We start from the raw sequence: 12,903 nt of genomic DNA on the forward strand, positions 1-12,903 counted from the left end.
AAGAACCAACAATCCAATACATGAATGGGCTAATCTAGCTACATTTAGGTAACATATTATTATCCAAAATAATATTTCTTATGTTGTTAGCTTAATGTTTCTCCCAACCCACTTTCTCCCGTGTCCGTGTTTCTACCACCAAACACCATGTATCCAACATTTCCTAAGTTCTGTTACAGCTCACTAGAAGAATATGTCAGGGGGTGGGGGAAACCTTCTTGGCAGTATTTATGAGTGTCAGCATTTGTTTCTCTAGTCAATGTAATCCACTGGTCTGTATGCTCACATAGATTGACTATAGCACCAACACTAGCTTTGGCCTTTATAGGTGATAAAATGTCACTTCCCAAGGCCAGTCAGTGGTTTCCACAGCTGAATTCAAACCCTGTCTCCCAATTCAACACTCAGAGCACTAACCATGCCAGCTCTCCATTTTATCTCATCCAATGACTTTTCTTAATTGTCATATAGTTTCTACTGCTAAACATTCTAAGACAATACCCACTTGTTTACATATTTCTCACAATAATACAGAAGATAAAACCAAAATGTCGATAGCAAGTTCTGCATTAAGCAGCAAGAATTATTTGATTATGTGGCAAAGCGTATGAACATATGACTATCTACACATATTATAATAGGATGTCCATCCCTGCCCTACCCCCATCCCCAACCAAATGAAGATAACATGATTTTACCAATGGCATATTGACAGAGTAGAGTATTGCTTTTCCCTCTTGACTTTGATTTGAAAGGTGGCTTTGAATGCTGGCTCATCAAAGCAAGGAAATGCTGATCTTGCTGCCAGGGTTCGAACTGGTGCTGCAAGCCACCTGATATAAAACAGAAGAAATGTAATGTTTAATGTTAGACATTATTTCAATTTTTTTTTTTAATTGCCATACAGTATATTCAAGCAACTGAAATTATATTTAGAGGAAAAGTTATACCCTAGGCTTGTTATTGTTCCAGAACATTAGATACAATAAATATTACAAATAAGTTCCTACATGGAATTATTCCAAGTATTTGTTCTTCTCCATACATGTGCTTTATAAACCTTTTCCAGACCATCATTATACTTGCTTTGAGTCAATTCCAGTAGTTGCATTTTTAGACTCTTTATTCCTATTCAGGCCCACTGCAATTGGCCACACATCTGTTTTTTAAAGTCTTAAACTAGTCAAAGACTAAGTTTTGACACAAAAATTCAGGATTGCATTTTGGATTCAGCATTTGGTTTTGCCAAGCCTAATAAGCAAAAGACACACACATAAACTCTTTTAAGTTTCATATGTCTGTATTCTCGTCCAACTCCACAGCTCAATAAATTCTGCTCAAGCATAGCCAAGAAGGGAGGAAATTGTTCTGAAAGGGCGATTAGTGTCTGCTTTAAAAAGATAGTTAACAATGTGAAGTACTGTAGTATGCTTTTTCTACTAGGTTGCTTATTCAAACCTGTATCCTTGAGGTTGTGGAATGAGAGTGTGGAAAAGTTAACATTTGGACTACAACTGCCACCACCAATGCCAGAAACAACTGCCCATGCTGATGATGAATGACTGGAATTATAGCTCAGCTTTGAGGCATCAGGTTGGGGAGACTGCCATAGACAGTAAGCAATTAAGCATGAAAATTTGGGAAACACGGGAGGTTTTAGCAATGGAGAACTGGTGGAAATTATTTATGTAAAGACCAACTATCCAGTCCTTATCTTCTAATAGGCACAAGTTCAACCTATGAATATGCCAAAGAGAGAACAAACTGAGTGTGATAAGACTGGTAACTGCCACTATGAGAATTCATTGTTTCACAGAGTATACAAGGGCCATCCAGTCCACCTCCTGCCATGCAGGAATACACAATCAAGCACTCTCAACAGTGGCCACCAGGCCTCTGTTTAAAAACCTCCATATTCATATGGACCTAATATCCTATTAATACAGCTACAATTTTAAATACTTTCTGGAACAATTCAAGCCTGGGATTACGGTTGTTACAAGAAGCATTCTAGGTTGACCTACAGCAAAGATTTTTCCATCACCTCTCTCATGCAGCAGTCAATTGAATTCTTTTTCCATGCAGTTCTACATAATCCATAATACTATGTCAGCATGTACTGCAAATACATCCATACCAATATCCAAACAGTGAACATTAGTAGAGCTTCTCTGAAATGAATGTAAGAACAAACTACTCCTGGAAACAAGGCTGGTAGAATCCGTTATCGCATCATCAGCTGCATATACTACATGAATCAAGTATCCTTGCATTTACTAAACGAGAGTGCATGGATTTTTTTAGAAAGTGACTGGGCGGGAGAAGGAGACACAGAAACTCTACATCTCCTTTCCTAGCTTACATTGCTTCAGTTCTGGCCATGGAGAAAGGGGCTCCTTTTTCTCACAGCCAGTATGGATCCTGCAGAAAAAATGAAACATCTGCCCCTCATTCCCAGAATGGTTTTTCATTAGGCAGAAAAACTGTTTTTAGCCTTTATCATAAGAGGAACTTTTTATGAGTTAACACAGCCAAATAAAACAGGTTCTCAAATTCGCATATCATTCATCTATATGTTTGTCCAAGTTTTAAGCAACATAGTCCTAGCCTTCCTGGGAAGTCATGCGAGCTAGCAGGATGGGTGCCACTGGTATTCCATGTACCCTTTCTATCTGATTTTGCCTTCGGAAAATCAAAAGTGGATAGTGCTGGATACTGTTTCCAAAAGCACATGGAGCACCTTTGGAAAATGGCACCCATCAATGGCTGGTAAAAAGAGCTTGGTATCTTATTAGACTGATTACCTTAGGACCAGTGCTGAACAATGCAATTCTTTTTACTCCAGGTTTCTCTTAGGAAATACCTACGGTGGGGGGAAACACTGGGTAAAACTTCCTGAAGTCTATTTCCTGAGCCTGTCATTTGTGTACAGCTGCTCTGCTCAATTACAGAGACACTGATACCCCAGAAATCATACAACATCTGAACATTCTGGCCCAATAGGTGTTGCAGGATTGCAACTTCCACTTCCTTTACCATTGGTTTGCAGTCCAACAACACTGGAGGCCACCGTAATCGCTCCCTCCCAAGCTTATAGACAAAATTATGGCGTGACACATGCACCACTCCATATGCAGTCACTCACCCCTGAAAAGAAAAGCCAACCCGCCCCCAAGAAAAGAGGTCATGTCAATAGTATTTCTGGAAGAAGAAAAAATTAAGTTGAGTTGATTTTAGAGAATAGCAGTTTATTCTAACATTGGAATTCTTATAGACTACGCAAGAAATAATGTTAAAGTGAATGAAATGTGTGTATACTTCTCAGACTTAAGGGAAAAACTATTTGGTACAGATTACAGGTGGTTTCATACTAAATCAGCGGTTCCTCCTCCCGACCGCCATCTTTGAGGGGGAGAGAAGCGGCGAAAACCCTGTCAAAGATTTATAAAAAATTGTTGGAATGGCACACAGAGGATGAATTAATTAAGGATGTAATGGTGAAATGGGCTCAGGACTGTGGAAGAGAAATCGAATTAGAACAGTGGGAGAAGTCTTGGAATGCGAGAATGAAATACTCTACGTCGCAATATGTTAGAGAAAACTACTACAAAATCTTGTACAGGTGGTATTTAACACCTGTAAAAATAGACAAAATATATAAGGCGGGCAATAAGATATGTTGGAACTGTAAGAAAGACATTGGTACCTTCTACCATTTATGGTGGTTATGCGACAAAGCAAAAACCTTTTGGAAAAAAGTCCAGACGGAAATTAATGAAATTTTGGGAGTTAAATTAAGGTTTAACGCTGTGACAATGATATTATGTATGTTAGATGGGGATGTGGAAGCAAGGTTTGGAAAAATTATATTTTATATGTTAACGGCTGCGAGATTGGTAGTTGCGAGAAGTTGGAAATCAGATAAGACAATAGAAATTGAAGAATGGAGATTAAAGCTATTTCACATGATGGAATTAGATTTAATATCACATAAAGTGGAAAACCAAGATAGCTCTAAATGGAGGTCAAGTTGGGAATCTGTTATAAAGTTTATGGGAAAAAAATGGGGGAAAAGTGCTAATTGGACCTCAAATATGGATGAAATTGTATAAAATTATGTTAGATGATGGGAATTTGTAAGGAAAACAAGGGATAAATCTATATCAATGAAATTGTTAAATAGGATTTGTTTTTTTTTTCCCTCTTTCTTTTTTTTTGAGATGTGATCCTTTGCAAATTTAAGTAAATAGGGAACAATAAGCCAGAGTTTGTGAGAGAGGAAATACAAGAATTGAAATTCACGGAAAAAGGGGATATACCCTTAAATAGAAGAATCTAAATAATTAATTAGACATTTTCAATAGAAATTGAGGAACAGCACTACATAGGTAATTCAATTGGATATTATTAGAATACAGTCATCAAGAATTGTGAGAATGTGGCGTGGGAGACAAGCAAGTTTGCTATCTGGTTTTCTTTTGGGTAAGTGTCACAGAAGGGAATGTGTATTGAGAATGTGGAAATCGTTCTAGGTGTCTTAGGGGGATATAGGGAGTGGTATTAAACTACAGATTAAATTAAAATAAGGAATGTTAATTAAGTAGGGAGGGGTTGGGGAATGTATTGTGTAGGTATAAAGCTGAAATTATTGCGAGATGTTTTGTTTGTCGGTTACAGTGTATCAAAATTTAATAAAATATATTTAAAAAAAAAAAAAGGAATTCCTAGGCACATGAATTTAGATTTCTAAGGCCATATGAACTAGATCCAAGGGTTTTAAAGGAACTCGCAAATGTAATCTCAGATCTCTTCTGAATATTCTTTGAGAATTCGCAGAAAACAAGTGAGATTCTTGTAGAGGTTAAGCAGGCAAAAGTTTTTGCCGTCTGTAACAGGAGAAAAAGAAGATTTTGGGAACTATCAACCCGTCAGAAACTATCAACTTTGTCAACACCAGGAATGTTTCTGAACATTAGTCAGTTTGAGAATACAAAAAAAGAATGCTGTGATTACCAAGAGCCAGTATGAGTTTCTCAAAAGAGAAATCACATCTCTTTATCCAATAAGAAGTGGTAGACAATGGGAATTTTGTCGATGTAGTGTATTTTGATGTCAGTACGTCTTCTGGCAAGGTCCTTATTCCTGCCGACAAATATGTGGACTAGACAATGCTACAGTTAGGTGGATTTGTAGCTGTTTTATGAATGAAACCAAGCAAGTGCTCACCAATGGTACCTGGCCACCTTGGAGAAAAATGACAAATGGGCTCTATCCTAGACCCAGAAATGACTTAAAGGATCGATCAGTGGATGAGTTCATCAATGTGCAAATGAGACTAAACTGGGAGAGGCAACAAATATCTCACAAATCACAATCTGAATTTGCGATAGCCATAACATATTAGAGAGCTGGGCCAAAATCAACCAAATGAATTTCAGATATATAGCCATATTATTCTATTTACTGTAAAATAAATTATTCTTTAAAATGAATTTCAGCAGGGTTAAATATGTGTGTGTATGTGTGTGTATCTGTAAAGGAAAAATCAGATTAACAAATATAAATTGGTAAACCTTGGCTTGAGAGTAGTACAGTGGGTCCTTAGTATCCGCTGGGGTTTGGTTCCAGGATACCAAAATCCGTGGATGCTCAAGTCCCATTAAATATAGTGGTATAGTAAAATGGTGTCCCTTATATAAAAGGGCAAAATCACGGTTTGCCTATGGGAATTTCTATATTTTTAAAGTATTTTCAAGCCGTGGATGCTTGAATCCGTGGATAAAAAATCCATGGATAAGGAGGACTGATTGTACATATGAAAAGGATCTAGAAGTTTGGTAAACTGCAAGCATATGTAAGTCAACAGTAGCCAAAAATTAATGCAAGTTTAAGATGGAGCAATAGAACTACAGTGTCCAGCCCAACAGAAGTAATACTCTTTTCTGGTTTGGTCAGACCTCACACAGAATACTGTGCCTAGTTCTAGGCACCTTAGTTTAAGAAGGACACTGACAAGATGGAACATATCCAGGAGAGTAATCAAGAAAATAAAAGCTCTAAAACCAATCTGTCTGAGGAACAGTTGATGGAGTTGGGTACCTCTAGCCTGAGGAAGACAAAACTGAGAGGTGATACAGCAACCATCTTTAAATATCTGAAGGGATGTCATGACATATACTGTAGATGATTAAATGAGAAGTGGACCAAACCAACAGATTCAAATTCAAAGTAAAGAGATTCCAACTAAAATATTACCAAGGAGATTTTTAAAAAGAGGTTAGATGACCACTTCCCAGATTACTTTAGCAGTAGATTCCCACATTACTATGTGTCACTTCCAACTCTATGATTCTGCAATTGGCTCTTTTGCTGTGCTTTGCATTTCTATTGTAAACGTTTTTTGTTGTTGTTATCTACTCTTGAGTCGATCTTGACTGTAGGTCAGGTAAGGTATATGTTTTCCATCTATGTCCAGCCTTAGAACAGTAGACAATCATACAGATTTTTCCATAGAATTATTTCTTTCAAATAGACCAACAGTTTTGTGACTGGGAGCCTTTCCCCCATGTATCCAGATAATTTAAACATGGGGTTTAAACTAGAATTTTGCTTGGTAATTTTAAATTAATCTACTTCATTGTTGTAGATGATTTTGTTAACATATTACATAGTTCCTTTCTTCATTCCTTGAAGAGGTACCAGGATAGCAGTATTAAAAAGTTAGCTGACACACTCCAGTATTTAGTCCATTTCAGCATCAGGCATGATGCTGAATTTAGAAATGTTTGATGTTATTGATGGTACCATACTCAGATAGTATTGTATGTCTTTATTTGTCTTCTATTGTATGATACTAATACCAGCACTCTCCCTGATAAGAAAGAGTCATGGTGGGATAGATAGATAAATGTTAATACAGCAGATAGAAGTCTTGTCAAATGAGACCTGGATTACACTCAAATGCATAATCCAGTTCACCTAATATATACCAGCAGAAGGTATCCACAGAAATCAAATCCCCTGACACAGATTTATCCACTTCTCTTGTGTTCTAAGATCTGCAGCAATGCCAGTTTCCTTCTTTCTACCTTAAAAATATACTATTTTTCCAAAGAAGCTGTGTATGACATAATAAATTTGCTCTAACCTTTTTGCAGGGAATAGAAGAATCAACTTCTAATAGCAGAATCAAGTATGGAGACTTAGGAATCTTTCAAGAAAACAAGACAACTTTTACTCCAGTGTGTCAGAGAAACCACATTACTTTTGAAACACTGAGCACCTTCACACCTTTTCTTGGCACATTATACTCTCCTTGTCAGATAAGAAGGTACATGATGTTTTTAAAAAATCAAACAAATGTCAAAGCAACTAAACAGTACATTATGATAACATCTTTGTCCAAGAAATGATTAAACTGAACCACAAACACTTGTTGCTATATACAAAAATTGTGAAATAAGAATATTTTTGAACGGACAATCTGACTGCAGGACCACAACAGCATATGATCATTAGCTCTTAGATCAGATGTAGGTAACCTTTGCCGCTCTCTAATTCTATGTATGTGGGAGCAGAGAAGAGAAAGATAATGAGACTCACAGAAACCAAAGTATAAAGAGTGATGGAGGCCAGGGAGCCTTCAAATTCAGACCTCTGATGAGAGATTTCTCTTTCCTCTTACAGCCTTTGCTGGGCAAGAAAGAGAAGGAGGTTCGAAGGAGAACAGATGGTCCATCCTTCCCCAGCATGCAAAAAACCCTCCCCAAATTATTATTGATAGAAAATCATTTATAGCAGCTATTTATTTGTTACAGATATTATACAAAGGGCTTATCTAGGTCTCACAATTTCCAGTCTTTCAGTCTCACAATTTTATTTCAGTTCAGGACCAGATTACTATCACAATTTATGACAACTAATACCTTAATTACAGATAATCGCATTAGTTTTGTGGCTGACTGGAAGTGCTAACAAGCACACTACCCTCTTTTACCATGAATTTAGAAAAATAATTTTCTTGAAGCAGTCTTATGATTCAGTTAAAAAACTACAAGAAAGTTTTTTTTTCTCATACCCTCAGAGATTCAAACAAAAATCCATCAGTGATACTTTTATTGGCCAACCAAAACACACAATATACCGTATATACTCAATTATAAATCCACTTCATGTATAAAGTGAGGGCAGGTTTGGGGGCCAAAATTATGGATTTTGATATGACCTGTGGATAAATCAAGGGTAAAACGTAGGAGCATGAACAAAGGATCCAAAGGATGAAGCAAAGAAAAACAATGCCAAAGAAATTACAAAATTGCAGGAGGCATAATTGTTTGTGTTCCCACTGAAGGATAGATAGATGAGAGATTAGAGGAAGGTCAATGCTTCCAGGACAGATTGCACTCTTGCCTTTCACTAGCAGATGGTTTCTATTTTTATGAGAGTTAAGGTACAGTACTTACACTGACCCTTGGATAAGTCGACTCAGATTTTTGGGTAATTTTTTGACTAAAACTTCTAGACTTATACATGAGAATATACAGTAATTGTTGCAAGCTTTCAAAGGTCCATGGGCTTCTTCAGGCAAGATGTTATAAACCAAACATGCGAAAGAAAGAAAGAAAGAAAGAAAGAAAGAAAGAAAGTTACACGCTTTATAAATAAAGGTTAATAAGAAGAAAGAAAGAAGGAAGGAAGGAAGGAAGGAAAGAAAGAAAGAATTGAAGATGTTAATCAGATGCCTGAATCAGATGTTTCAGTCCTTAGTAGGGGGAGGATATACAGTATTTTGTGCAGGCAGGTTCCTCCTCCTTCTGGCCATATGGCAATAGGGATATTTTCAAGGTCCAGGAAATTTAAAGTCCATTTGCATCTCAACAGGGACCCCTCTTTTGCAATCCAGCATGTTTCCATTCCAGTGAGGTCACAGGCCTCTTTGTAGGCAGATTCAGTTAGGAGAAGGAGTCAGTAGAGCAAATGAGGTATATGTGTCCTTGCTGCTGCTGCTGCTGCTGCTGCTGCTGTGTGCCTTAAAGTTATTTCTGACTTATGATGACTCTTAGGCAAACCTATCATGGGGTTTTCTTGGCAAGATTTGTTAAGGGGAGGTTTACCATTGCCTTCCCCTGAGGTCGAGAGCATGTGACTTGCCCAAGGTCCCTGCTACAGACCCAAACTCATCTGCATTTTTATTTGAATAAGAAATGAGAAACAAAACCAGGACTTGATTGCTCCCTCCCCAACAGAGATACAGACAAAATATAATTGTTCTGACAAAATGTAATTGTTCTCCACTGGTCCAAAACATACTGCAGAAAAAATCCAGTTTGAGACGGCTTTAACTGCCCTAGCTCTGTGATAGGGAATTCTGGGAACTGTAGAGAGCTCTGGTGCCACAATAAACTACAGTTCCCAGAATTCCCTATCACAGAGCTAGGGCAGTTAAAGCTGTCTCAAACTGGATTATTTCTGCAGTATGTTTTGGACCTTGGTCTCCATAATCAAGGGCCATCACAAATCAAGGGTGAATTCATCAAAACCATACCAGCTTATAGTAAAAAAAAAATCACCAAACTGTATATAAGGCTCAGAAATAGATAAGAAATAATTTGAAGACTAATATATGCCTGTTTTCTAACACATTTATTTATAGCAGTTTCATCTCGCTCTTCAGCCCAAAAAGGTGCTCAGAACAGCTTACAAACATCAATAATAAGATAGTTCTGGTTGTTTACAACACAACCAAGAGGTCAAAAACAGCCTGAAGGAGTGGAGGGGTTTAACAGACAGGATATATTTCCTGTCTAATATATCTCCTATTAAAGATACCTCCTTTACCAAGGAAAGGACCTGCTTGCATATTCTCCACAGATTCACAGAGAACAGGAGTCCTATCCATGTGTGTCACTCTATTACAATACATTTCAGCAAAGTTTCAGGATTCACAGAGAACAGGAGTCCTGATCTGGTGTCACTCTATTACAAAACATTTCAGCAAAGTATACATACAAAGCCAAGCATGTCCCAACAGCTTGCTCCAAGCAACATTCATTCCTTGGCAAGCTGAGTAGTACACATAGAGTCATCTACATCAGCTGATTTTCCCCCTCAGAATAATAATCAAGGAAAGGATTTTTTTTTGGGGGGGGTGCACTGAAGGGAATATTTAAATCTTTTCCTACCATCTACTCCTATATCCTCCCTGTTTTTTTCTGCGTGCCTAGGAAGACTTACAAGGGGGGGCGAGGGAGAAAGACCTAGAGCCATTTGCTGGTGTAACTGAGAGCAAGTGTGGTGTCAGGATTCAAATGCTGGAGTAGAGTAGGGAGACCGATCTCGTCGCTCTCCTCTCGTCTCTCTCTCTTGTGTTTGTGTGTGTGTGTGTAGCATGCACACACTCCAAACAGTTCAGTTGACAACACAACCATGAATTTCATAGGGTTTTCTTAGCAGGGAATACTCAGAATGCATGGGAGGTAGCCAGGCAGTTAAAGTGAAGAGCAGCACTACAGGATGCATGCGGATGTAATCTAGATAGCCTAGCCCCTGGTATTTGTTGGCAGTCCCCACCCAGGGCTTCCTCTGTTTTGCTTCCAAGATAACTGAGTTCTGACGCCTTTAGGGCACTGATGCTGTAGATCTCACTTTGTAGATCTTTACTTAGCCATTAGTTGATGACATGGCAATCATGGTCTTCACTTATCTACCTCACAGGGCATTGTGGACATATATCAGCTTGGAAGAGGATTATGTTTACCCTACTTTAGCTTCTTGTGGAAAAGATGGGCTGCAAGTGTGTGTTGATGGAGGGAAATCTTTTACTCATCCCACATCGAACTGCCATCCCCCACTTCCATTTAGCTTGGCGACGAAAAAGCAGCGGAGCTTCAAAGCGCAACATGACAGTTTGCATTTTGTGTTTAAGTTTTTGATGTGATGATATTGTACTTTCCGCATCTGTTTCCCTGTGAGTGCCCCCCACCCTAACGGCAGCTGAAGATGTGGCACAGGGGTAGGCAACCTTTTTGAGCCGGGGGCCGGGTTGGTGTCCCTCAGACAACCGGGGGGCCAAGCCGGGGGGGTGGAGCTCCACCCCGGGGGCGGGGCCGCATGCTGGAGGCGGACTTCCACCCCAGGGGCGGGCTTCTACCCAGGGGCGGAGCTCCCCCCAGGGGCGCTCCACCCCCAGGGGCGGAGCTTCCACCCCCAAGGCCGTGCCACCTCCTCTTGCCGGCCCCTGACGGGGCCCCAGGCCCTGTCAGAGGCCAGGAAAGACCGGTGGGACCGCCAGCGCGGAGGCCCCCCGTCTTTGCTGGCCTGACGCCAGGTCCCGCTGCCGCCGTCGGAGCCCTCCTGGAGGGCCCTGCGACGGCAACTGGCTCCCAGGGGCCGCTGCCGTCGCAGGAGCTCTGAGGGCCCCAGCGACGGCAACTGGCCTCCAGGGGCCCGCTGCCTTCGCAGGAGCCCTCCTGGAGGGCCCCAGCGGTGGCAACTGGCCTCCCAGGGGCCGCTGCCACGCAGGAGCCCTCCTGGAGGGCCCAGCGACGGCAACTGGCCTCCCAGGGGCCCGTTGCCTTCGCAGAGCCCTCTGGAGGCCCCAGCGGCGGCAACTGGTTCCCAGGGGCCCGTTGCCTTCGCAGAGCCCTCCTGGAGGCCCCAGCGCGGCAACTGGCCTCCCAGGGGCCCCCTGCCATCGCAGGAGCCCTCCTGGGAGGCCCCAGCGGCGGCAACGGGCCTCCCAGGGGCCCCCTGCCGTCGCAGGAGCCCTCCTGGGGGCCCCAGCAGCGGCAACGGAGGCTCCGGAGCCCCGAGAGGCCAGGAAGAGGCGAGGGGCTCGCCGGCGAGCGCCGCGGCCTCGCCTCGTTCCTGGCCCCGAGAGGCCAGGAAAGAGGCGAGGAGCCCCCGGCGAGCGCCGCGGCCTCGCCTCGTTCCTGGCCCCCGAGGAGGCCAGGAAAGAGGCGAGGGGCTCGCCGGAGAGCGCCGCGGCCTCGCCTCCTTCCTGGCCCCCCGAGGAGGCCAGGAAAGGGGCGAGGGGCTCGCCGGCGAGCGCTGCGGCCTCATCTCCTTCCTGTCCCCGCGGGACCAGGAAGGAGGCGAGGAGCCCCCCGGCGAGCGCCGCGGCCTCGCCTCGTTCCTGGCCCCCGAGGAGGCCAGGAAAGAGGCGAGGGCTCGCCGGCGAGCGCCGCGGCCTTGCCTCCTTCTTGGCCCCCGAGGAGGCCAGGAGGAAAGAGGCGAGGGGCTCACCGGCGAGCGCCGCGGCCTCGCCTCCTTCCTGGTTCCCGAGGAGGCCAGGAAAGAGGCAGGGGTTCGCCGGCAAGCGCTGCGGCCTCGCCTCCTTCTTGGCCCCGAGAGCCAGGAAAGAGGCGAGGGGCTCGCCGGCAAGCGCCGCGGCCTCGCCTCCTCTTTGGCCCCCGAGGAGGCCAGGAAAGAGGCGAGGGGCTCGCAGGCGAGCGCCGGGCCTCGCCTCCTTCCTGGCCCCCAGGAGGCCAGGAAAGAGGCGAGGGGCTCGCCGGCGAGCGCCGCGGCCTCGCCTCCTTCCTGGCCCCGAGGAGGCCAGGAAAGAGCCGAGGGGCTCGCCGGCGAGCGCCGCGCCTCGCCTCCTTCCTGGCCTCCGCGGGGACCAGGAAGGAGGCGAGAGGCCGGCGCGATGGCCGGGGCTTCGCCTCCTCTTGGCCCCCGCGGAGGCCAGGAAGGAGGGGGAGGCAGCAGAAGGCGGGGAGTGTTGGCGCGGCTGCGCCAAGAGGCCCGCCTCCCTGCAGCCTCCTCCACTTCAGGCCCGCTGCCCTCCTCCCAGAGGCCCGCTGCGGCTGCTGGAGCCCCGTTTCGGGGCTCCGGAGGCCGCAGAGGCCTCGTATGGGCGCCGCCATTTTGCCCTTCAAAGGGCGGCAAAATCTCGCGCGATCG

General features: G+C 43.6%; 2 protein-coding genes across 2 annotated transcripts in view; both read right to left on the bottom strand.

Annotated features, from left to right (window-relative positions):
• The window catches only part of LOC121920968 (leucyl and cystinyl aminopeptidase), a 38,373-nt gene extending 37,554 nt beyond the window's left edge, over positions 1-819 (bottom strand). The window contains exon 1 of the mRNA XM_042448325.1: positions 699-819. Within this exon, the coding sequence (XP_042304259.1) occupies positions 699-707 (9 nt within the window). The 5' untranslated portion in view covers positions 708-819. The remainder of the gene's footprint in view (positions 1-698) is intronic.
• The window catches only part of LOC121920651 (leucyl-cystinyl aminopeptidase-like), a 409,227-nt gene that overhangs the window by 391,194 nt on the left and 5,130 nt on the right, over positions 1-12,903 (bottom strand). The gene's annotated exons all lie outside the window — the stretch shown is intronic.

This window comes from Sceloporus undulatus, chromosome 2 (assembly GCF_019175285.1).
Source record: "Sceloporus undulatus isolate JIND9_A2432 ecotype Alabama chromosome 2, SceUnd_v1.1, whole genome shotgun sequence".
Lineage (NCBI taxonomy): Eukaryota > Metazoa > Chordata > Lepidosauria > Squamata > Phrynosomatidae > Sceloporus > Sceloporus undulatus.